This window comes from Ornithodoros turicata, chromosome 1 (assembly GCF_037126465.1).
Source record: "Ornithodoros turicata isolate Travis chromosome 1, ASM3712646v1, whole genome shotgun sequence".
Taxonomy (NCBI): Eukaryota; Metazoa; Arthropoda; class Arachnida; order Ixodida; family Argasidae; genus Ornithodoros; species Ornithodoros turicata.
The window spans coordinates 198,503,684-198,529,458 of NC_088201.1; the positions used below are offsets into that span (position 1 = coordinate 198,503,684).

At 44.6% G+C, this 25,775-nt stretch overlaps 1 protein-coding gene and 1 long non-coding RNA gene across 4 annotated transcripts in view; one reads left to right on the top strand and one right to left on the bottom strand.

Moving 5' to 3' along the window:
* The window catches only part of LOC135378933 (caspase-7-like), a 201,420-nt gene that overhangs the window by 16,835 nt on the left and 158,810 nt on the right, over window positions 1-25,775 (top strand). For all 3 annotated transcript variants that reach the window (XM_064612116.1, XM_064612117.1, XM_064612118.1), the window contains exons 2-3: window positions 5,232-5,373; window positions 5,466-5,656. In XM_064612116.1, coding sequence (XP_064468186.1) covers window positions 5,232-5,373; window positions 5,466-5,656 — 333 coding nt within the window. The remainder of the gene's footprint in view (window positions 1-5,231; window positions 5,374-5,465; window positions 5,657-25,775) is intronic.
* On the bottom strand, window positions 8,505-8,813 carry LOC135375060 (uncharacterized). Its single transcript, XR_010417157.1, has 3 exons — window positions 8,798-8,813; window positions 8,592-8,724; window positions 8,505-8,526 (listed from the first exon to the last, which is right to left on the bottom strand). It is a non-coding gene; the product is annotated as an uncharacterized LOC135375060 (long non-coding RNA).

The window sequence follows — 25,775 nt, forward strand, 5'->3', positions numbered from 1 at the left end:
TTTTGGCGTTACGGTTTGGTGTATGCTTAATTCACGTTGCCAATTTAATGAAGGTAACATATTTAAATTACAAGTCATCAAACTAAATTCTACTCCAAAACACCCTGCGAACCTCTCCAACAAAAGGCCCCCTGAGAAATTCACACAGAAATTTCCAAGGCTCTAAGGCGTGCCAAGGTGTGAGCCCCGATGTTGAATATCGATTCGCCGAGGTAACCGCAGGAGAGCTACGGCCTGGTCTGAGATCTTGCCGTGGAACCTTAAAATAACATGTCGCTACAATGCAGCACTGAGACGGGACGAAGGGCGGTTAAAACAAGGAGACAAACGTATCTGCCGATTCCTCCCTTTGATCACCTTAAAAGAACCACAGCAAGGTCTGCGGTTCTGAGGTAGAACCTCAGAATTTCTTGAGGTTACCTCAAAAGAGCGAAAGCGATGTCTGAGGCCCTGAGGCAGAACCTCAGAATTTGTCGAGGTAACCTTAGAAGAACCACAGCCGGGTCTGAGGTCCTGAGGTAAAGCCTCAGAATTTCTTGAGGTAACCTCAGAACAACCACAGGCAGTTCTGAGGTAACCTCAGACAACCTCAAGATATCCTGAGTTAACCTCAGGATTTCTGGGGTAACGTCAATACGTTTTTTCAATAGGGAAAGGACTTATTATTTGCCTAGGAATATGTTTCACGCGAGAATTTGTGTTCTATGAGGTATTCAGTGTGAGCACGTCGTAAATGTGAGAGTTAGCATTAACAGAAACCATGCCTACGGAAACTAAACTGCAGTGTATTCTGTAGGAGTATTCTGAACATCATATTTATTTATGATAACTTTTGTTTAACACATTTATTGCTCAACCAGGTTTCCAATACTATGTAATACATCCATAGTTAACCTTGATGTTAAGGTACGATAAACTAACGACATCAGCTCGACTGCTTCATTGCCACCTTACACGATGGTGTTACATCAGCTTGAAGTGACCTGTTGAGGTACCTGGAAAGAGGCAAAAGCCCAGTAGTCACGTTACATGACCAATATATTGGACTTGGAAAAAAAAGAAAGAGTAGTAATTGGTACAAGTTCATATAAACTGCTTTTTGGTCTTCTGCAAGAAACCTGCCTTCTTCGTAAATCAACTTATCCAACTCGCAACCTGGACTGAGACGACTCCCTGTACAGGTTGCAAGTTGCACCGAGGATCTGCGCCCATTTGTATATGTGTCAAGGACGAAGGCACCAAGCTCAAACAGCTGAAATGTCACCATTTAGCTAAAATGGTATGTTTACTAGTATACACAAGAGCTGATAACTGAAACATCTACACATACACATTATATAACATGCGTAATTTTTATGCATATGAGAGCACATGATGTATTCTATTTTGCACTGTCACACAGCTCATCTAACAACTCTTTTGGCGCCAAAGTTATCAGCAAGTAGGGGATGGAATAGCTGCACAATCTTCACAGGAAGCCAGTGCAAGCTGAACTGGTTGAACACCGCACTGCATCACTGATATAGTAACGGTTGGTAAGGTTATTTTTGATAATGTAAAATAAAGAACCGAGTTTTATCAGGAACAAAATCTCCTGACGACATGGTGCATCAAAGTAGGTTTCTTTATTTTAGAGGATAACTGCAGAGCACTTGCTGGAGTTGTTCTGCCATATTACCCCCGTGAAAGAATTTAGCTGCCGTACACTTGGGCCGCACTTGACTGAGAGAAGAATAACACAGTATGCAACTCCAGCTCAGGTGAATGAAAATGGATGTAATCCACCTGAGTAATGATTATAATGTAAGGTACAAATGTCAGCACGTCTTAAAAGCGACCTAGTTTATTCAGATGTAAACAAGAAAATGTCCCACTCAATATCGTATATGTGCACATGATAAGGTAAACTGAAATGAAATAAAAAAAAAAACTGTGAATAATATGCAGAGCCCGAATGATAGCCAAAAACAATGCCGCAAACAGGAATCTGCAAGGATGCTGTACAGCATTTGTCTGTTCTGAATAGTAGGCTGCAGTGATCACACTGTCTCACCTCAGGGGCTTCAGGCTCCGCCCAGGAAATTACCCGAAAATACGAAAGCAGATGATTGAGGACAAAAGAACGGATACATATGTTCAATATATTACATCAGTACATTACATAAATTTTCTATTATAGTAAGCCAACGGACAACCGACATTCTTCCCCCCTCTAGGTTGAGCAGAGTTGACCCAACGCTCGCTTTCCGCATGCCACGAAACACCTCTCGTCAAGGTGCTGCATTAATCCACCGAATGCGCCTCGATGTGGCCTTTACAGATCAGTGGCGTTACCGCTTGAGACAAGTTGACTCTCCCACCTGCTGCCACTGTGGTGCTCTTGAGGATCTGGAGCATATTCTTCTTCATTGCCCTCACTACCAACCTTCCCGAACCACACTCTCCGAGTCTCTTCGTCAGCTGGACTCTCGCCCTTTCTCCCTATCGAAATTGCTTGGTCCCTGGCCCAATCCAGCCCAGCAACGCTCTGCGCTCAAAGCTCTTCTGACATTTCTCGACACCATCGGACTTCGATCGTTATTGTGAAGGGGCTCGTTATTTTATTCCCCCATTCCAACCTGCAATGGGGTAGAGTATCGCCTGTGGCGATGAAACTCGCCACTCTCCAAGGTCGAAAACAAAAAAGTTGGTGTTGTTGCTATTGTAGTATGCTTGGTATGATCACGCTATGCGAAGTCTATTTTTATCAACAGTGCATCACCTGAGTTTAGCGACTAGGTTGGGTAACTCTCTGTCTTTTACTCTCTCGCTCTCCCTCTTATGTTCCGTAACCGGCCGTAAGGTTCCAAGTCGTGCAGATGAGAATTAACCCATTTGCGGAATCATGAAATATATGATAGCATTTGGACCAAACGGACTGAAAGATCCTTGTTAGCCGCAATAACGAAAAGTACTCATACTTTTGCGCCGTTTAGGTGGATGTTCTTTCTTTAGTGTAGACAGGTATTGTGATAGCACTCCACCTTGTTCTAAACACTAAGCTCGGTATCCAGTACGTTCAAGAGATTACGCGTCCCCTTCATAATCGCAATCATAGAAATGCATCATTCACATGCATAAGTGCAATCATCAATGCATACATCATAGATGGCACCGCACCGTCTTTCAATTCCGGAGGTCCGATTGCTTCGTGCCATCAAAAGATGTCCGTCTCGTCACTGGGAAGCATATGACAATGCATGCCCAGCGAATATTACTGTGAATCAGGGCAAGCAACCGTCCAACATCGTCTCGGCATTTCGGCAAAAACCACAGTATCCGGCTGCGATAAACTGCGACCATCGCGCGGTAGCAGGCGTCATGGAGATTTTAACTCCTGATCCTCCTGATGAAAGTATATGCGGGATCCCACGGCGCATGGTCATGGCGGGAGCATGACACGTCACTATGACGTATTTCGGACCCGGCCGTGGTTCCGTCAAGTTGCTCGCTGCTCAAGTTGCTCGCTGTGTCTTCCCGCGGCAGCTTGCCACTCCCTTACTCACTCGGTTTAAATTCTCTCCCGAAAAAATTCCTCGCATAACGATTGTAAAATTTTGGTTCTAGACGCAGAAAATTGGAGATCTGAAGATCTCGAGAACTCAGACCTGGAAATATGGTTTTATTCGAAATTGTTCATTAATTCATTTTTTAGCGAGCAGCTTTCTTCTGGTCGTCGTGGGCCATCGGGTCACAGAATAAATGATTGCGGGCACATGCGCACCACTTGCCTTTTGTGTAAGATCCTTTGCCTAGAGATACAAATGCTGCTGCAACAACAACTGTAGCAACAGAGTAACTCCAAACGTCTAAGACTACAGAGTTACAAGAATCGCAATCACTGGGCACCATATAGCCTTCCAGTAACTCCAGTGACGACAGCGTTTCGCTTGTTGGATTGCCGTAGGTGACTGCTCAGGGTGATTCTGATGAGATCGACGGCACTGGGTACAACAGCAGAATTCCAACCAGTACCACATTATTAACTCGGTAGTAAATGAACCTGAGCATGGGGCGACGGCTGAAGACAACACGACTTGCTTGCGAAGAAGCAAAAGGACGATCAGGCTCATGCAGAGTTTTTCCATAGCTTGAACTTCTGACTCTGATTAGAACTTGGGATGGGATGAGTATCATGACCTGTGTTTCAGTGTAACAGTAGTCTTGTAGCAAAGCGGAATTGCGTAATGGCCGTTAATTCCTCTTGGAATAAAGGCAGAAATGGCGTATTTCTTCATCATTCTTCTCTCTCTAACGAAGGCAGCGGCCATGTCCACATAGAACTATCGAACCGCATGCTCAGCAGTGCATGCAACACTGCTGCCATAGTGCTGTTATTCGTGCTACTCACCGTATTTGTGCAGTGATGTCCAATATATACAATTTTTCAAAACTATCAATGTATTTCCTTTGAGCACAGGTTGTTCTCCGTCATGCACTCCTTTGTTCTTTGTTTCTCACATCACGTATCGATCCGCATGTGCATGAATTCCTCTTATCTGTGACATGTAAAAAAAAGAATTACAGTAATGCACCTTGCGCTGTACGCCACCGATAATTTCAACTTGTGTTTCAAAGCTTTGTTCATGGCAATTTTTTTGTGTGGCGTGATCCCTTCTTGACATCAGCAGCAACTTAGAGAACGTATTAGAAGGGGCGCCATATTCGCCCTCTGCTTACGCCGTTTTTATTGTGTGTATGAAAACAGCTGCTAGCTGAATAAACGAGGATCGCCAATTGTTTAGATGAATACATGCGGTACCTACCCAGCAGGTAACGACTACAAGTACCAGGGTCAGACCGTGTCCATTAAATATATATATATATATCGCATTAACGGGGCAGTGCAAATATTTCTCTTCGCTGCATGACAGAAGCCATAAAAACACCAACGGAAAAGAAACGAGATTGATCATTTGCGTCGTTTGTGAGTTTTGTGAGAAAGAAAGCGCAATTCATGCTTCCGAGGGGATATTTTTGCACTTGAGTTCCGCTTGAATGAAACGTTGACGGCGTTTGAGGTAAGAGATGTGCAATGCCCATACTGTCAGTAGCTTGCTAATACGGCGGTAACAACTAACGTATTTGCGGGTAGGTCTTCTAAGAATGAGACGTAGCTGATTCGCCTTATCCCAGTACATCACTTGTGGCAGCACTCGTCCACAACATCTCAGGCTGCCGCTTATTTGCAGAAGAGTCCTGACACGCAAGAACAATCGGGAGCTGAAGCAGACGCCAAGACCATAGAAAGTGTATTTGGTGGCGTCATTGGCTTTGACGTTAAAGTTTACCACGCTTCCGCACCAGCGGATATCCGCGAAAAGCTCAAAACGTGTAAGAAATGTTTTTTACTTCCTGCATCCCAAACTAACGTTTCCCTTTTAGGAACCCCAAAGAATAATTTCAGTTTCTTTCTTTCTGAACAGGTAAAGACTATATTGAGAAGGATTCATCGAGAGCATCAGATTGCTTCGCCTGCTTTGTGTTGGGTCACGGCAAGGAAGATATCACGTTCCCTTTCGGCGGCGAACTGATTGACCTGGAATACATCTACGACCAGTTCAGTAACAAAGTCTGCACGAAGCTTCTTGGGAAACCCAAATTGTTCTTCTTACACGTAAGCTTTTCTATCGTAGCCTCAGGTAATGCGACAAGCATGCCGAGCAAATGTGTATTTATACCATAGAATACAAGGCGGTTATATTTATTAGAACAAGAAAAAAAAAGGAGGAAAGGTAAGCCAAACGCGACGTCGTCTTGCCATTCCGAAGTAAATAAATAAAAGAAAACTAAAATAAAAAGAAAAGAATTAGGAAACAAAAGCTAAGCTAACAAACGATGAAGGGGGAGTGATGTAAATTAAAGAAAATGTTGGCCTTTAAAAAGATGGCTATCAAACGATGAAAGAAGGGTGAGATTGAATAAAGAAAAGATGACTTAAAAAAGCTGAAGTTCTTGCGTTGAGGGTGAGGGTGGGACACTGAAGAATGAGACCTGTGCAGCTCAGGAACATCAAAACTGTTGTCACAGAGCGCTGTGTGGGGTGTCGTACTGGGCCGAGCAGAGTGGCCAGAAAAATGCCTGTGCATCGCAGTTCGAGTAGGCGTCGTCTGAGCGTGACTCGAGGAGTGTCTAATCTCATTGTCGACGGGACATGGAATATCAGCTTAAACCGTGCTAGTGGAGCATTTTTGCGAGTGACTCGTTTTATAGAAAAGCAGAGGTGTCCTGGAGACGAAGTCGTAGTCGTTGTTGAATGGACGCTAACGCGAGCAGTGGTGTGTAGCAACGAAACCCATCGACGGGTCGATGGACCGGAGATGATCGTTCAATCGGACAGCGTTTTCTTGAAGCTGCCGGGTGCCGCTATGGCGGATTCGGCGTATCTGTAATCGACAGGCAGAGGCTGAAAGTGGTAGTGAACAGTTACGGAAGTTGACATCCCCATGTGCCCGACGTGCTAAGGTGTCTATGCGAGCATATCCGTGCAGGCAAGTGTGACTGGGTACCACTGGGAACACAGGTCATGACCCTAGAATAGAAGTCGGTTGTTGATGACTATCATTGTATCCAGGCAGCCGATTGTTCTGGCACAATAATTTGCCCGAATTTCTAGGGCTGCCTTACTGTCCCCGTTCAGATTTCACGCGCTGGGCGATGATCCCACTATGCGGTTCAACGCGGTCAGTTTGGCGGAGAGCTTGGACTCGTTTCATAGGGGAGTTTCTTTGCCTCTTCAAGGTCTTCATGTGCGATATAAAAGGCTGCTGTTTATCCGCCTTGAGGCACTGATCCATCGATGTACACAGGGAGTCGTTGAGAGTAAGCTGAGCTGACGTGTTCCAGGATAAGTTGATGAGCAACAACGGGAGGAACAGAGTTTTTCTTCAGAAGACCAGGAATGTGGGCACATACAGGGGACCTACGAAGAGCCAACATTGTTGGGGCATAGGAACGTTCTGATTGTGGGAGGCACATTTTCAGGCTGTCAACAGCAGATGGGTCAAAGTCGCCATATTCCCATGCATTTCAGCTTATTCCCCGCGTCAAACGTCGGAGGCTGCCCTTTTGTGGAACTCAGTTGCCAGCATGAAGAAATCGGCCCCGCGAAGCAAGAGCAATCTGGGTACATAGTTCGCAAAACGGGCTATTTTCCGAAAATAGCCAATGTTATCCAAGCCAAGCACGTTTGAAGTGATGGCTGTGATGGCTGTATTGAAAGCAAATGTGTTGTGTGCTTCTCTGTCTAGTCTCTGGACTTCACGGAATTACGAATGGCTGTAGTGCTCGGACGTCCCACCGGTTCCACCTTGCCAGCTCGAAAGAGTGATCCTTTTCTCAGTAGCAACGTAGCGAGGTCGCGAAGACACGGTGATGTGCTACTGTTCTCACAAGTCGTTCTGTTCTGCACGATCAGAGACAGACCGTGCATTTAACTTTAGCCCGAAAATTGCTGCAGGAACTGCACAGTGCTCTTCGTGGCAGTGCTGATTACGTGCACGTCCATGCGTTACGTGCCCCGTATCGCGCTGTGGGCCAAAGTGTGCTGAACCCCTTCGTTCACCAGCAACATTTTGTGCCACCAGTCCGCCATGGATGAAATGTAATCCTAAAAATACGATCTGTTTCTTGAGTTCTAGAGAAAAAAAGATTGCGGCAACTAACGTATGACCCCATAAAGCTCTCTCTGCACTCGGTTGCAACAGTTGCAACGAATGCCGGCTAAGTTATACTGTTCTGTTTTGAGACTCTCTTCCCCCTGAACGTGAGACATGTGTGAGTATCAGCCTGCAATGACATGATTACAATAATGACTGGCACAGGCACACTGAGGAAGTCAGAATGGTTCCAATTCATTCCCTGATTATCTTGTACGATCTGGAACTTGTAGAATTTTGTTACATGTAAGAAACTGGCCAGAAGGCGGGCTCTTCAGCAGGTACGGAGCAATTGGAACCAGAATTAGCAACTACACTCTAAACCAGGTAACGCATATGTAACGGTTAAGTACCGCTTGGCCAAGAGGTACATTTTTTTAAAAATGTACCTCTTAAATTTAAGGGGTACACGCGCCCTCACATGCGGTACATGTAACGGATAGCGCGCAGCGATTTAGGCCTACCCGTCGGGGTGGTTCCCCTCCTCTACGATATATTAACAGCCCCAGGAAGCTACGCTGTACGATAAATACCACAAACAAATAGCTTTATTTGAAAATTACATCCATTTCAGGGGTGATGCTTGTCCATCGCGAGCGTACATTGTCATGATCCACAAACGCAGAACACACTGGGCACAACGTTTATCGATGCACGCTGACCACTGCATCTCTCCCTCACCGTCGCAGCTGCTCTGTGGTCACGCTTCTTTATCTCTTCCACACCTCTGGATTGCTGCTCTTCCCCAACTTCCATATCTTCCGCAGAACGTAACACCAACCACAGAAGATGATTGACTCACCCATTTACGACATCGCCAGGACGTAACCTAGGAGAACATACAGTGTAAAAAAATCCAACAACAGAAATAGCTTGCCTGAAAAACGTGCCTACTTGCTTGTGTAATCCAGGTATAAAGTGCAATGTAGGCTTCTCTAATACACGCATCAACGTTCGTGCATGAAGCGCAAAGTTCGTTATCTTCGTCCCTCAGTCGTTGTGTCCAGCCTGCCGGTGATCAGGACCACTGGGAATCAGAGCGAAGATGAACGAAAATGCGTCGTGCGGACGAATAATTACTTCATAGATATAATACGCACCTTAAGTGACTCCAATCTTGAAAGCGTCGAACGAGTTTTTCAAAGACCGAGCAGACTCGTCCTCGCTCCCCGACGTTTCAAAACAAACTGATTTGCCAGCGGTTGCAAGAAACTCATTCTTCCCAAACGTGCGATCCTTCACGGTCACAGGTTCTAGTTATTGCACTTGTTTGATAGAATGATAGTGCTGATCCATTACGGCACTGCTGCATAAGGGAATTTATAAACTGGCATTCGAAATCACGCGAAATATTTTTGCAGCGCATGGAGATCGTGAGAAGGCGTTCGTACTCATGCGCCGGAAACACGCGGTACACATGAGGTACAGCTGCTACAGATCGTGCTTAAAAGGTACCTAGCCGGTACGGATGAGTCTCAGAGCCCTTGTACCGATTGAATTTCGCAGTGGTAGCGAACTGTACCTGTTGGTTGAGGACTGTACCTCATGTGTACCGCTTGGCCCAGGTGCGAGTCCTCTTCCATGCGGTACATATAGGGTGCCGGATTTAGAGTGTACCCCAACCTAGTGAAGTCCCCACCTTCTAGCCTGCAGTTGCCACGACACAGGGGTACACTCCTTGAGACCACTGTCTGAACAGTCTAGGTTTCTTAATAGGTAAACTTTTTCATAACAGCACTTACAATGCAAGGAGTATTTGGCATGTGTATCATAACAACGCATTGTGCTGTTTGTGCATGAGAAATTACACATTGGCCGCACAATTGCCACAAAATTCGGTTCCCAAATAGACAAACATGGTATTTAATAATCGAATAATATAGCTCACCTGACGGTAGATGAAAGGATATGTACAGAGGATAATATATACAGTGGACACAGTGGATACCATATAGGCTCCTAATTTCCAAAGAACATCTGAGCATTATAATTCTGTCACTGACTAGTATGATGCCTCCATTGGTATGTGCTACACGTCACCTGCATCACAAGGTTATCAAAAAGGGTACAGTGAGCAGTACCTGACAAGATATGGGTTTCGACAGAATAGACATGCACCGACCGATACAAAAAAGCTGAGGGCCGACTAATGCAGTGTCGCTCATGGTCAGTTGTTTTGCAACATAACGCCACCAGTCAGAAAACTATCAAGCTCAGAACTGGCAGAAATGTTCTTTTATGTTGCTCTGCTTATGTGTTTTCTGTTCACGATCATGATCGATAAAGCTATGGATTTCATAAGCTAGTTTTCCCTCTGTTTACGCTATCTTTGAGTGAGCACATGCACTACTATAGTTAATGCTTACTACGGGCCTCGGTGGCTCAGTCGGTAGCGTGTTCGCCTTCCCCGGCCGAACCCAGCCGAGGACGCCAGCAACTTGATGGCAGGGTACAAGTTGCTTAGACACGCCGTCTTCCGCGAGGGACGTTAAATACGGGGTGTCGTGTGATGAGCTTTCATCGCACGTTAAAGAACCCCCAGATGGGCAAAAGCAATCCACAGACCGACCGCTGTGCCGTTGCTCATGATCTCAGTTGTCTCGCAACGTAAAACCCCCCATTATTAACCAATTATAATATAAGTTAATGCTTACGCAACACGTGTTAGGTAGATAGGCAACTTCATATGGAACATATGGGTGATACACAATTACTGCATAAGTGCAGTTCGCCTAGGCCGCAATGCAGCGCAGTTGGTGCTACTTGTGACACTGTGGTCAGTGGTTTCTGGTTCATGGTCTGAAGATGATGTGCGAACTCTGGAATTCTTGGCCAACAAAAAGTACCAAGAAATGGGTGCATCGGACTTTGTTACACCTATTTACTACTGCTTTTCGGGAGCAGCACTTACTGGAACTTTTGGACCAGCGTTAGTCCATGGATTGGAGATCACTAAAGAGTGGATAAATATATACTAAGTATTCTGAGTATATGCACAATTTCTGTAGGATCTCCCACATGAAAACACTACCAAAGTCGTGTCCTGCAAGTTTCAAGCATATTGAAAGGGATATCAACACAGAAAGTAACAATTCCTCGCTTCTCAGGCACTCAGGAATTAAGAGGCAAGCCTATGTAACAAGTACAATAGCTGCATTACGTATATAGTTTGTTAGAAAGGAGCAGGAATCAGGCTTTAGGTACGTTTAATGGCAGATGACTAAGACCGACTGTGCGGATGACGACGGGAACAACTGCGGGTGAAGCGCGCACAGGCCACGAGCGTCAAGGGACGAAACATCAGCTTCCTTTTTCTTACATAGTTATTATGTCAGGCATAGAAATGGCTCCGGGCACTGAGAACCTGCACACTCAGCTAAAATAAACAAGTCATTGAAAAGTATTCTCCAGCATTTTTGGGTGTCAAAACTGCACCGCCTTTTTTGTGATCATTATGATGCACTGGTCTATACTCCTTGCACAACGCGGACAAGAGCATTTCACATGAAAAATCTATCATAAATTCCAACGTTTTGGGACCTCTCGCTTGTGCCGTCCTGTGTGACCGACTGTAAATATGCCAGAATATGCACTAGTGTTCAGTATAGAGGGTATCTCGCGTAAAGTGTCAATAAATTTTATTTGAAGAGAGCAATAAAAGAAAAACGACCGCTACTTTTCTGCTCCTTGAGTTGCAAACAGGTGCTACATTAAAAGTATCACCTGTTTGTAACTCAACTAGCGTAAAAGTAACCGGTCGTTTTTTTCTTCTTTTATTTCTCTCTTTCAATAAAATTTATTGACACGTTACATGAGACACCCTGTATGCGTATGCAATATAAAATCATCGTAACCTGCCTGTAACAAAGACCAAAATGCGTTTCTCATTGCCCAGATGCAGGACCATATCGAGGAAAAGAAAACACTTGCATGAAAATCTGCGTTCTAGAAATCACAGACAAGTGCATCAGAAGCAGTATGTGTCCCACGAGAATGGTGGAACCACTGACTGACAGATAAAGAAAAGAGAAGCTGTCGTCCTATTGTTTTGCACGTTCCTGCCACTGTGAGCTGGCGCTGTTGTTCACTAACACATGCAGGCTGTGTTGCAGTCATCACTGGTTCCGAAACAACATTTGTTTTGTTAAAACATGCCGTGCGCAGGATCCTTGCCCTTGTTCTGAAATTGTTCGAGATTGTTGCCCAAGCCTGATGTATTGTCATCAAACCTGAGCGTGACATACTCCTCAGAAGGACCTTCGTCAAAATACGAGGGGCGTTCAAGTCAAACCGGTACTTTTCATTTTTCGCAAAAGTGAAATGAACTTACAGGCGAGAAATTAGTTTTATTTTTCAACATCATCTCCAGCTGCACTAATGAACTTGTCCCAGCGTTTCACGAGGGCTAGGATGCCAGCAGCGTAGAAATCCTTACCGGCGCGTAGCAGCCATGATTGGACCGCATTCTTGACCTCGTCGTCGCAGCTGAAGTGGCGGCCCTCAAGGAACGCCTTCAGTGACTCGAACAGATGGAAATCGCTGGGGGCGAGGTCTGGACTGTAAGGCAGATGTGGCCGCAACTCCGAGCCAAGTTCCTGTAATGTGCGTGTCGTGAGATGCGCGGTATGCGGGCGTGTGTTGTCCTGTAGGAGGAGGACTCCTTTGGTGATGAGGCCCTTTTGCTTCAGCGCCTTATGAACCCGTGAGAACCTGGCAGTAATATGCACTATAGATGGTGGTACCACTGGGCAGAAAATCAACATGAACAACGGCAGCCTTGTCCCAGAAACCCGTGGAAAAACGTTGGATGTTCTCAGGAACTCTGACCCTGGGCTCTGAGCCACCCCGGCCGGGATCGTGCTGAACTGATGTACGGCCGTCTCGGAACCATTTGCATTACTGAAACGCTTTGCTGCGGCTAAGTGTATCGTGGCCATACTGAGCCTGAAGTCTTCTGTGAAGTTCAGATGACTCTACGCCTTCATTCACGAGAAACTTCATGACAATTCGCTGTTCGATGTGCGCGCTCACCTCGTTGTCGTCCATCTTGTCCAGCAGGTTTCTTCTGTTTTGCACAAACTGTGGACCACTACGTGGTGAACGCGGAGGCCTGTCGCGTGTGAAAATGACGAAAAAGAAGTAGCGTGAGCCATTTGTACACTCAGGACACAGAAAGTCCCGGTTTGACTTGAACATCCCTCGTAATAACATCCTCTGGGGTTTCGTGAAAGCGCTTCTTCGATGCACTTACTTGACGGTGTCTTTCTGCAAACATTTTAAATGCTGACATAATAAGTACCTGCACATCAGCCCTTTTCCTTTGCCTCATGTTACATTCCCCACAGCGAATAACATTATGTACAAACATAGACGGGCAGACCGTGCTTTCATTTTCTCTCAGAAAGAGAAGAATGCTGCTTCCACTAGAGTCGACCATAATGTCAATGCAACCGGAGCAAGTGATCCGACTTCTCACAGAGGCAACAAGGTGTCCACCAATTTACTTTAGGATCTCATCACTGAGTCAGTCATCCCCTCAACATTTGAATAATCATGGTCAAGGAAGTACGCAGCTGTGTCAAGGGCACTAGACTGTGAGACATCGTCATCGGGGTCTTCAGTTCGCTTATGTTCATTCTGCCTCTGCGTGCCTTAATGTCCCAGCATGAGAATGCCTTCTAAGCTGGGAGCGACATTCCCTGCTTTTGGCCCTGCTCTTCAACATAGCGGAACTGAAGTGAGGACCTGTTACAAGTGGTGAAGCATATATCAAAAAAACAAGTCACATGGTAGAAGAGAAAAAGGTAAGGGTGAAGAGAACTACAAACGCAATACAAATATAAACAAAAATAAAAATAAAAACAAAGCAAAACGCAATCAATAGGAGGTGGCTGGACAAGGTCAGACAGACATACAGACGAGTCGGAGTTATACGTGGAGGAAACCAATGAACATCACATGAATAGGCACAGCAGCCAGTTGGTACAAAGAGCTTCGGAATGCGTACGGGGAACTAGGCCTTTTTTATCCTTCGCTCTTGAGCCCTAATTCCCCGTACGCATTCTGAAGCTCTTTGTACCAACTGGCTGCTGTGCCTATTCATGTGATGTTCATTGGTTGTGATGTTCATTGGTTCATTGGCAGCCCCTACAGAATGACGGCAAAGTAGCTGTACATGCAAAGAGTACTATCTACTCACATCAGGGTAGGAGCAGCCGATAAAGATGTGCAAAGCAGCCGAACCTGGAGCCAGAAACAAATAGCCACTGCCAGCCCAAAAGACTTCCATTTATAGCTCGATGGCACGTCTCTTACGCCTCAAGCTCAATCCTTATCTCCCTGATAAAGTGAAGAAGGCAAAACAGACGTGATAGGGGACAGGTGTATCAAACAGCAACGAAGCAGTTAAGAATCATTATTGGGAAAATCGTGAACAATGAACGGGAAACGAAAGTAGTGCGATGTACACCAATTATTATACATTAAATGTCCATTAAATATCAAATGCCCACGTTGGCGGTCATTCCTGTTTTCCGTTCGCATTATCTTATAATAATATGTTCCCAGGGAGCACATGGTGGGCTACTAGACGTCTAATTGATGTCTAAAAAAGAGATAAGAAATGTCTATAGAATGTCTAGGCACTAGACCAAATGTCAAGTATCCGTCCTCGAGACGTCAAATAACACGGCTAACGTTACGCCACCTAGCCATCTAGCCCTAGACATCCGATGTCTATGTACCTCGCCGAGATTTACACATTCTTTTGACCTGGATGCCTGGAACAGGGTCCGACACTTAACCGTGTATTAGTCGTGAAGTCTACAGCTAGACCAATTTTATCCCTCCATTCAGGCGACAGGTCTAGGATTATACATTTCCTGTACCTTACTTTAGCCACCCTTAGACGTACTTTAGACCATGAGTAGTCCTGCTACCGTCCTGGCATGTATTCATGGCGAAATGTGATATAATTGATAGCGACATGGGTCTCAGCGTAAACATTTATTCACAGTAAACCACACACGAAGTCTATGGTACAAAACTCAGTCTAAAACGGGATTGACTTTGCTGCCAAGCAGGCGTCTGTGTTTTGACTGACGAGTGTTGAACTGGCAGCGGGGTGTTGATGGCCACCTTCTTACTTGCTTCCAATGAGTGATAGTTGGTGCTGCAGCACTGCCTCCAATGACTCACTGTGGCTAGAAAATAGAACGAAACATGTCAGAAAGCATTATGTAGCCTGCTAGTTATATCTAGTTCGTTTAGTGGCTGTGCACACTCTTTCGCGGGATGCTTGTCTGGCTACATAACAGCAAAAACTGTATCAACACTGATCTGAGAGATACATAAAGAAAATAAGCTGCACGTACAAAAATCACAGGACTGTTACAGCTACACAACACGAATTGCAGCAACAGCTTAAAATCTGTTTGTGCGTGACTACGTGATGTGGACGCTGCCAGGATCTCAGGGAAACGAGGATGTAACAGCTGTCGCTGTGAAAGACACCTGCTGAAAGTACATCAATGTGACAACCGTTTGCTCGTGATGCACGACCTTACCTGGTCGAGCAGGCGACTGCGAAGCACTCCATGCTTGGCGCAGCACTTCCATCACTGCATTACGCTAAAACAATAACCGTGCTGCTCTCATAACTTTGGTGCAAAAATTATGTACAGGATAAAAATAAACACTGTGTATATTATAAAAGACAATACAAAGCAAGAGCTGTATCACCACGTCAAATATTATAAGGTTTATTCACATGATGTCATCCGCAGGAGACCGCCACTGTCGCTAGCAGGCAGATGTGCTGCCATCGGCCACCTTATTGTAGGTCCCATCCAAGCCGTTGCCCATATTGTACTCAGCGTACATCGGGTGTGTGAAACTTGTTGCTCTGTGATTTGTAGAATATCCAAGCAATTTCCATGTTTTCGGTGTTAATAGTGACCTAAAAAGCATAATGCAGTGAACAAACGCAAGGACGTAACATTGAGGAACCTATAGTATGCCGCTGAGGTGACTTCAGTGAATAAACCATTTAGGAACTCGAATCTTGCACAGAATGACATTGTCACGCTGTTCTCCATACAATACCAAGGATGTTTCGAAACGACTAAGCACAGAGATACTAGTTTTGTACCGTATGATGAATATTTTGTCTGCTGCCCATACATGTTGTTCGGTTCTTTAGCAACCTTCTGGCAGTCCTTTCTTCTACATCGCACTTCCCTACTGACTTTCACAGCATCTGAAAAAAAGTTCGATTTCGTTAACCACACAACAACCATGTACGTAAATGGAAAGCTGTTAGAGCCTTCCACCAACTGTATTCGCAATACTTTGTTTACAAAAATTTAAAGAGGCTCCCTCTAGAGTAAGATTGGGGGCACATCGAACATCAGGAACTTTGGAGGACAACAGTCGCACGTCAGAGACAACTGCTTCTCCTTACCTCACAGGGAATTGTTAAGCTTGTGTGCAAATATATGTTTTGTAGGGTAGGTTACCACTGTTTTGATATCCACCGATGCAAGGTAGTACAAGCACCTATCAAAAAAATGCAGTTGCTATGAAACCATGATATGTAAACAAATGTGCAAACAAAGGTACTTGCGCAAAATTTCAGAGTGTGGTCTCACTACCAGTGAAAAATGAAACAACCGAAGTCGGGCTGACATGACAATGAACTGACCAGCATTTATGTTCCAGCGTGTCCGCCCTGCAAACCGTAACTGTCGACTTTCGTTTACTCAAGACTTCAACAGTCATCGAAAACTCGTGAATCTCGATGGTTAATTAGTGATACCGTATTTGTTTTAGCACCAAGACGAACCAAGGCACTTACTGAAACATTGTACTGCCGAACATAGAACGTTAATCACTACTTTGAATGCAAGTGCAGTCAGGTCAACCCACACTTCCAATGTGCTTCAATCGGTGATACGAAGCCGAAATAGATAAAGAAAACGATATTCCGATATTATGCCAGGCATCTCTACTGCATGCGATTTGTACACAGAAACAGGCACACACTTTTAATGAAGAGTGAACTCACCCCTAAACTTGAAAGTCAGAGAACAAAGAAACGCTGTCCCCCACAGTGTACTCTGGGAGCTCTGCTGCGTTCAACAGTTTCGATCACTGGACAGCACGGCGTACGTTCTCGCTATGCTCAAAAATTGCAAGTCAAAACGTGCAGGAGATTCGAACTTAGAAAGATTTTCGTATAACAACCACTGGAGTGCAGCCGCCACGACCCAACTGCTACCCGTTGCGCGTCCGGAAAGTTTGAAGTTTCAACGGTTGAAACTGAACAGGTTCGAACTGGTTGGATGGATGGATGATGGATGGTGATTGGGTAGACGGGCAGACGTCATTGACTTTGCTTTAGCTCGTGCTATTTGAGTACTTATTTTTTTGTAATATTCTTTAATTTCCGTGGCCGTTCATTATAATTGGGTGGCGGATGTTAAATGTTAAATAACACATATGCCAATCCAGCGGAAGTGACACCAACATCATCATCATTATGCCATCGCCATCGTCGTTGCAGCGACGAGTGTAGTATTTTGGTGCTGTGTGGGTTTAAAATCGCTGTTCCTTTTGCAAACAATTTATCAGTGCCTTTGCTACTGAGCTGCAGGTGTGCCTAATATGTACCGTATTGACTGTTCAGCGGTTTCAAAGAGATACCATGGGCAGTTTCAAGATTTTTTGAAGGGTCCTGAAATCTCTGAGTCACGTCAGATTCCATTTTACTGCTGCAGCTGTGTAGCTTGGGGGAAAATGTTATGTGCAGTAAACAAACATCTGCCATCTGCTGCCCACAGTACGTGCGAAGTGCTTCTGTGTTCATAGAGCAATGTTTTATAGTGCTGCGCTGAACGATCCGTCGGAGTCGTCGACTTTTTTATTGACATTTAACTGGTTCCATAATTTAGTTGCTGATTTCTTTAGCTCTCGTGTAGCGTAGTATTCTGCAGGGGAGTTACTGACGTACAACATTTACATTTACCAGCCACAGTAACGCCATCAGGAACGCTAGTTCAAGAAACATTGCCCCGAACAAATGCGGGCTTTCGTTAAAGGGACTCTGACCAGAAGTTCGACAAATGTTTCGTTTGCATTTATTACGAAGGTATAATATGCCTCCAAGCCACACGCGAAATATTTTGGCTGTGCGTGGCGGCAAAGTTTGCCAAACGGCGAGCTGAAAACCGGCTTCGCTTTTCCTCCTCAACCCGCGCAATCGGGGCCGAAATCTAGCCTCTTTGTAGTGGACATCCTCCAATTTCCATGTGCGTGACGAAAGCACGAGGTCCACGTTTCATTGGGCGCCCGGACCGGAAGTTCTGTTGTTAGTGAGTTTGTGAGAGCGCCGGCATCCGTCCAGAAAGCGATCTTCAATATGAACGTCGAAGGAAGAAGTGCGGAGACTTCGAGCCCCGAACTTCTTTCTGACATTTCTGCGATCGAGAAGAAAATTCTGCGTGCTGAACACCTCGGTAGGCTTTCGAAACGTCGCATATGCCGCGAATGCGAGACGATGTTAGAGCTCTACGAACATCGGTCACAGATGGAGCAAACAGAATGAGTCGCCTGTTTTTAGCGATACTGAGTGTTCTTGATTGTCGATTCAGTGAAAAGTAAAACAATGTTGGTTTCGAAAAGAACACAGCATGTGTAGTAATGCACAGGGTGTGGGCAGGTAAACTGCAGTTGCTCTCAGGTTCATGTAGAAATGACACTGCACACACACTGTACTGTAACCGGTTACCTATTTGCCTAAACTGTATTTTATGTACATCTGTGTAGACGATGCAGATACACTGCGTATCGCCAGTTTGCAAGGTGAGTATGGCACAAGCTTGGGAAAAACAAGAGCATGGTCATCCCAGCCTGTGCAGTGAAGAGGGTCTGGCAAGCCTTTCCCACAGAAAATGCCACAGGCTTCAAGTACCCAAGATCCTAACTGGACGTACCTCTTCGCACAGCTCGTCTATCGCGTTTAAAATAATTCAACATCTGCATTTGGGATGATTTATAGCTCTCAGGATGATGCATGGTTCATGAGTTCAATATGTTGTGTTGAAACACAACACTAGTTCTTTTTAATGAGTCTTGCGGAACGATAGATGAGCACTCCTTTCGTGACATTGTGTACCTCTGCTACAGTGAACAATTTCTTGAGCAAGACTGATGAACGAACGAAAAACAGAGTCTGTCTTCCAAATATGTATGTTCCTTGTAACTTCCCCATGCGAAAATTTGAGCTCGGAAGTCAACTGGTACCAGCTCGTTCCCAGTTCGCACCAATTGGTGGTCAACTGGAACCAACTGGTACCAAACTGGTGCCAGCTGGAAAGTAAACTGGTACCAGTTCAAGCTGGGCTGGTGCCAACTGGGCACTTTGTGGCACCAGTTCAAACTGGACTCGCAGCAACTGGGAAGTGAACAGGTACCAGTTCAACCTAGGCTGGCGGCAACTGGAAAGTGAACTGGTACCAGTTTAAGCTGGGCTGCTGGCAAGTGGGCACTGTGTGCAACCAGTCCAAGCTGGGATGGCGGCAACTGGAAAGTGAACTGGTGCCAGTTCAAGCTGGACTGGTAGCAACTGGAAGTGAGGTGGTGCCAGTTCGAACTGGACCAGTTGGGGGAGTTTGGGGGAAGTTTCGGTTTCAGTGCCAGGACAGGTTAATATGAAGATTGCAAGATGAAGTTATAAAAACGATGAGAAAGTAACTTTATTAGTAGAAATAATCATACTTAATTTTTTGGTAAAGTTCGTTAGTGTTAACGAAAGTTATTTTGGAACTCTTATAGTTGTATTTTGTGCGTTCCTGCTCCCGCGATGAATCATGCGTTTACTGTGCAACGGTCGCTTGCTTAGCAGCATGCTTGTACAGCGATTTTTGCCCGTTATGTTCTTAGCGTGATGTGTGACATAGGCGTTGGTTTTATAATCTAAAGGATTTTTCTGCAAGTTACGAGTGCGACAGTACAATGAGCGCCAGCGGCCGGGCGGGTGGGTGTTACAGGATTACAGCTCGACTACAACTGTGGAGACCACTTTATATCGTGAGTACTATATACTTAAGTGCTTTTCCCTTGTGCACCATTTAGAAATATTACTTCCACTACAACCGCTTCTCTTTGTTCTGCGTCACATTCGTGGCACCTGCAAGTGTTTGCCGTTTTACGAGTAACATCCGGTTTATGTTAACGTTACCAGCAACTTTTTTCATTCATGTTTTTGTTTTTGCTTTTTTTTTTCGTTCATTCTCGTGTTTTAGATCCTTCGCACCACGGACGTTGTCGAACTAGCGTAGTGCGCAGAGTAGTACTCATTGCCCCCGAAAGCCGGCGAATCTCTTAGTTGAAAGGTCCAACTACTGCACAACGGAAATGTTGAGAGATTCGCGTACTTTCCGGTGCCACGACTGCTCAAATTGAGTGACTGTCCAGGCACACACCACAGTTACATGTTGCAATTGAATGCATATTCACTTGTGCCTTTTCAACTTTCCAGAAACCTTAGCTGCTGGGGCTCAAAGGAAAATATCGATCCATCGTGTGCTATTAAGAACATCTCAAATACTTTGTTGAATGATTCAAGATGTCCACAAGGCAGTCAAGCAATGGACCAAACAACCATGAAGTATTATCTATTTCATGTAACTCTGTAGCTCATCTACTGCTATAATTTAATTATGTTATAGTTACGCTACATGTACATTAGAATATGTGTAATGTTTGACTACAAATAAAATGCAATTTTGCATTGCAGTTGTTTGGATCGGCTGTTGCTGGGAACAACGATTCTGCAAAGGGGCACCGGTTACATACAAGCTAACCTCTGTCCGAACAGGCCGCTCTAAGTGAAGCCACTTCAACCGGTCCCAGCTCAACAATGAGGTTTGCAACCAGTTCCAGTCGAGACTGCGACCGGTTAGAAACCAGTTGGGCCAACTGGTACAAGTTGAGACTGGGACCGGCCAGAAACCAGTTGGGCCAACTGGTACCAGTTGATCGAACTGGTTTCTGGCCGGTCCCAGTCTCAACTGGTACCAGTTGGCCCAACTGGTTTCTAACCGGTCCCAGTCTCAACTGGGACTGGGTGAACTGTGTTATCGAACAGGGACCAGTTGTCCCAACTGGTACCAGTTGATCTGGGGCCGGTTGAGCTGGTCCCTGTTCGATAACACAGTTCAACTTGTACCAGTTCAAAAAATTTTCACCTGGGTCCATATTTGTTAAGTGACCCATGCTGATGTCCCCCCGCATGTAATACCTGTGAGGGCCTTTGGGATATATTCATAAATAAATAAATATCAAAACCGGAAAAAGGTGTAACGCATATCCTCTCTTTGTGTGAATGATACATAAACATTCTCGGAAGATCCATGACTTGAAAACCCGAGACGAGGTAGGGACGATAACAGACAAACACAAACACTGTGTTTGTGTTTGTCTGTTATCGTCCCTACCTCGTCTCGGGTTTTCAAGTCATGGATCGTCACCACCAGCTCACTTGCTACCTAACTTTCCTTTCGTTATCATTCTCAGAAGATTTGTACATAGTCACACTTTGCCTCATTTTGCCTAAAGCCTAGTTCCACATCTTCAATCCCCAAAGCAGTACAAGGCTAAAGTAATCAGCTACTACATAAAAAGAAGGAGGGGGAGGAAAACAACAGCTGGCACATCTAAAATTCGAAGAAACCCTGGTGCTTTCACGGGGCTACTCACGGCTAAGTCCTGGATCAGATCCCGATGGAAAACAGCTTTTCTGAGCCTCAGTGATAGATTCCCTTGATTGCAGTCACTGTGAGGCACAACTCATTGGCTTGGTGGCAAGTGGGCTTGCGTCTGATAGTACAGTTTGGAATAAAGGGAGCAAGGAACATCTCTCTACGGTCTTCAGAAGGATATCAACATTACCTGTCAAGGTACAGCATCATGTTGCTTTCAGTAAGTACGACACTCCTCATAGCAGTTACCATTTGTGTTGGGAAAGCATGCTGAAGTTAGCTCAGGCAGTGCATCCAGAACTGTGAATCAGGTTCATAGAGAGCACCTGGTGAGAGGGACCGCAACAGTGTCCAGTAAAGACTCTCCAGGAATTTTGTGCAGGTTTGGGGGTCACACCTTTTAATAGTGCTGATGGAAAGCAGGGTGTGTGAAACACTGACCTCTGGTAGATGAATTCTTGGTATTGATAACCAGGTACCCATGTTCTAGTAATCTAGAAAAAGCCTTGGCTCTCTTGGAGGAAATTGCTAATGAATCTGAGTGTCTTTTGTGGAAACAGGTTGTAACTGCCTTTCTATCTACCCTTCTTAGTTTCCCTAGCAAAAGCAAATATGTAATACTGTACACCATATGTGATGCTGGCACACTAATTGCGTTGAGTGTTCTCAGGCTTCTGAAATGGATCTACCTCGTACATACGCTGTGCCATGTCGGCAAGAACATAAATCAGACTGCCTTTACTTTTTAAATTGACCCTTCAGTGCTTCATGTGACTGCAAGAATGGCACCCCCAAAATGATAGGCAATGAGAGTGATTTCTGCAATGTGTTGAGCTTTGTAAAACAACAACTTTATTTGAAAATATATTCCAAAAGGCGGGTGACGATCTCATAATGTAGCGTCCTTTACTGCAAACACCGCTCAACACAACGATTAAAAACAGAGCGTAAACGTTTTGTCGCCTATCCGGGTGGCATCATCAGTACAACAAAGGCCAAAGACGAGCACATCAGCCTATCTAAGAGGGCATCATACACATCCGATAGGGGGCCACGGTTTGTATTACAGGCTGAAGCATCACGCCTGATAAAGCAGGATTCTAAGAGCTTTCTAGGGCCCCATCGCTAGTCTTGTGCAAAGGTTACTGCACCATCAAAATATATGTCCCTTAGGACAGCAATGGTAGATTAATTCGGTCTTGGTTAGTTAAGCTAAGCACTAGTAGCCCTGGCAACGTCCCTTGTGTGCTCTTTTAGTCTTGTCCCGCGTCTTTTGTCTATCTCGCCAATGTAGGTTGCATCACATTCTATGCACTCAACTTGATATGCACAGTCAAAATGCCTGATAGGCACAGTGCCCTCCAAATAGCGTATGAAATACGTTGGATGAAAGGAATGCACACCACCGATTTGACTCCTTTGATGTTGTTTTTTATTGTCCTCTGTTGTAGGGATGATGCCACCTGGATAGGCAATGAAACGTTTACTCTATTCTGTATTGTTGTGTTAAGCCGGTGTTGTCAGTAAAGGATTTTATATTATGAACTTTGTTTGAATGATGATTAGTGGCGAGCTTCATACCCTGGGCCACTACTCTAACAATTGCTTGTGGTAGTGTGGCGAAATGTAATAACAAGCCTTGTAAACAATGTACTTGGAAATATATTTATTTATCTCTCATAGGTTGAAGAACCCAGTGTGGTGTTACATAACGGATGGACATGTAGTCATACAAGACCGATCACCAAAAGGCCTTGCTTTTGACTAGATTAAAATGTGAAGCGATTGTAACATAACAAATGCTGCATGGTGGCGATATGATAGGTTCTCCTCACGAGTTGTCGCAACGGTTACGGTTAGTTGAGAAACTGTATATCCAGTTAGCAGGATCAAATTTTAATTAGGTTACTTTGGCCAACACGCGAGCATACAGCACAGTGTCAAAAGCCCTTACAAAAAAAAAAAAAATACTACATCTACGTGTACCCAGAAATCAAGGCAGTTCAAAATGCTGTGAACGAATTCCACTACGTTAGTTTTGCCCGAATACCCTTTTGCCGAAAGCCATGCTGGAATTTAAAAAAAAGAAATAGACAGACTCAACTACTAATGTACGCTGATATGCTGTAGAATATAAAGTACAATCATACACACGCTCAATATGTGGTGGATATGTGAAACCAATATACACATACTTACATTTCAAACTTTCTTGAAAAAGGCAGTCCATGTTTGTCGGATTTGCCAGACTCTATACAAAGCCAGTAAGCACAGTGTGGAAAGACTGTTTCATCTTTCGAAAGCGGAGGTGCAGCTACCACGACGCTTCCCCATCTCAATGCTTATCGGAGCGGCATAGCTTAGTAAGAAGCCATCAGAAGGATCTCATAAAGATAACTTGGTTGAAAAAGTGGAGGGTTCTGTGGGATACGTAAGAAAGCATACGCGTTACACAACAGCTACGAGAATGATCGACTGCACTTGCATGGTTTTCAGTACGTAGACTTGGAACTGAAAAATAAATCTGCTAACCTTGTTGAAAACACTTTTCCGTCAGGACCACACGAGAGCACACTTGGTTTCTTTAGTTGAAGGTATCATCATGTCCCCATGCTCCTTTGAGATGCAGCAGACAGAATTTCGCTGAGGCGAGTGACTGCCGTTGCGGTTCGTCGCTTCACAGCAGATCAAGAACAGTACACCGCAACGATAGGTGAAACGTTCAGAATATGGCGACCAGCTCCAACACCAACCCAATGACCCGAACAAAGAAACAACAACAACTTTATTTTCGACCTTGGAGAATCCCGAACAAAGAGGATGAACCGGGAGTCACACAAGTTCGCAGTTCGCAAGCTCGGCATACGACATCCATTACAGCTGACCGGATACGCAAGCATATATGGAACGCGTGTACAGATTGAAAAGAAAATCGTAGAAACTGTTGCAGGTGATAAATGCAGGGTATATTTTTCTTTTTGAGGCCCTGTAATAAAAACATATTAACATAGAAATGCCATTTCATGAAGGAAATTGACAGGTATTGCGTGACCACGTGACGCGTTTGAGCCAATTGTGGGTGTTGCGAGTGGCCCCCGTGTTGACGTCATCTTGATGGTGGGCAGGGGTGGATATTCTATATAAACGTATGTTTTCTCGGTTTGACGCTAGGCGTGCTGCACTCGGATGAAGTCGAATGTTTAAAATTCGAGTTTAGAGAAACCGCGGGGTTTTAATGCATCAATTTTCGCATGGAGAGTCCTTGTTGGGTGCTTTATCGACTGCAAGTACGAAAGAGCTCCCACAGTTTCTAGTCAGAGTCCCGTTAAGAAAAAAGATATATATTAAGTAAAATAAAATTTTACTTCACAGCGCTTATATTCGGGTAATGTCTTCTAGTTGTGGATGCTATATATATGTATGCCAGTGACCCCAAAAAACTCGGATCATCATATGTATGGACATTATTTAAATTATCTACGTACCTCAGTCACACTGCACACACTGTCACACAATATATGGGCATACAACTCACATAGCATGAAAGGCTACATGCTATCCATTTTGTCATAATATAATTGGACAAAGTTAACGTGGTCCATTCGTGCATAGTTTCTGAAAGTTGTTACAGAGTCCAGTTTTATTACCTCAGTATGATCATTTGCAAACAGATTGTACTTGCTGCTTCACACATGTGTGATGGAAAGTAACAGAATAAGGAATTTCCTTCATGGATGAGTATCATCCAACAAAAGTTCCTCTGCGGTGAACAAAATAATAACTCTATAGCATAACATTGAAAAAAATTATGTACAGGTTAGATCTCAACGTTACTGCTAATATAGTCACTTTATTTAGCTGAATATTTGATTCAAGTATACAATACTGTATTTTCTGTGCCATGCTATGACCTGTTTACAAAGTGAGGCATTTCACCTGATCAATTTGTGTTTCATGATCACTTGCAAATTGGTGACTGCCGAGGGGCGCTTTGAGAGGAAGATGAAACAGCAAATTGGGGAAATTTTCATTGAAGTAGGAATCATCACCTTGAGCATGAGGAGAACGATGTATATAGGAAGCTCACGAAAAAGGAAACTCACGTTTGTGTGTCTCCTGTATACTTCATTCTCCTCATGCTCAAGGTGATGCTTCCTACTTCAATGTTGTACCAGCTCGCTTGTGTACTTTTTCTCTCTTTGGCAAATTTCCAGATGCATTTCTGGAACAAATCCCGAGCCTTTCAAGACGAGTGCAGACAGTGTTGACGTGGTACGCTACAGCCTTCCAAGTCCTGTGCGTTTTTGTTTCATTGTAG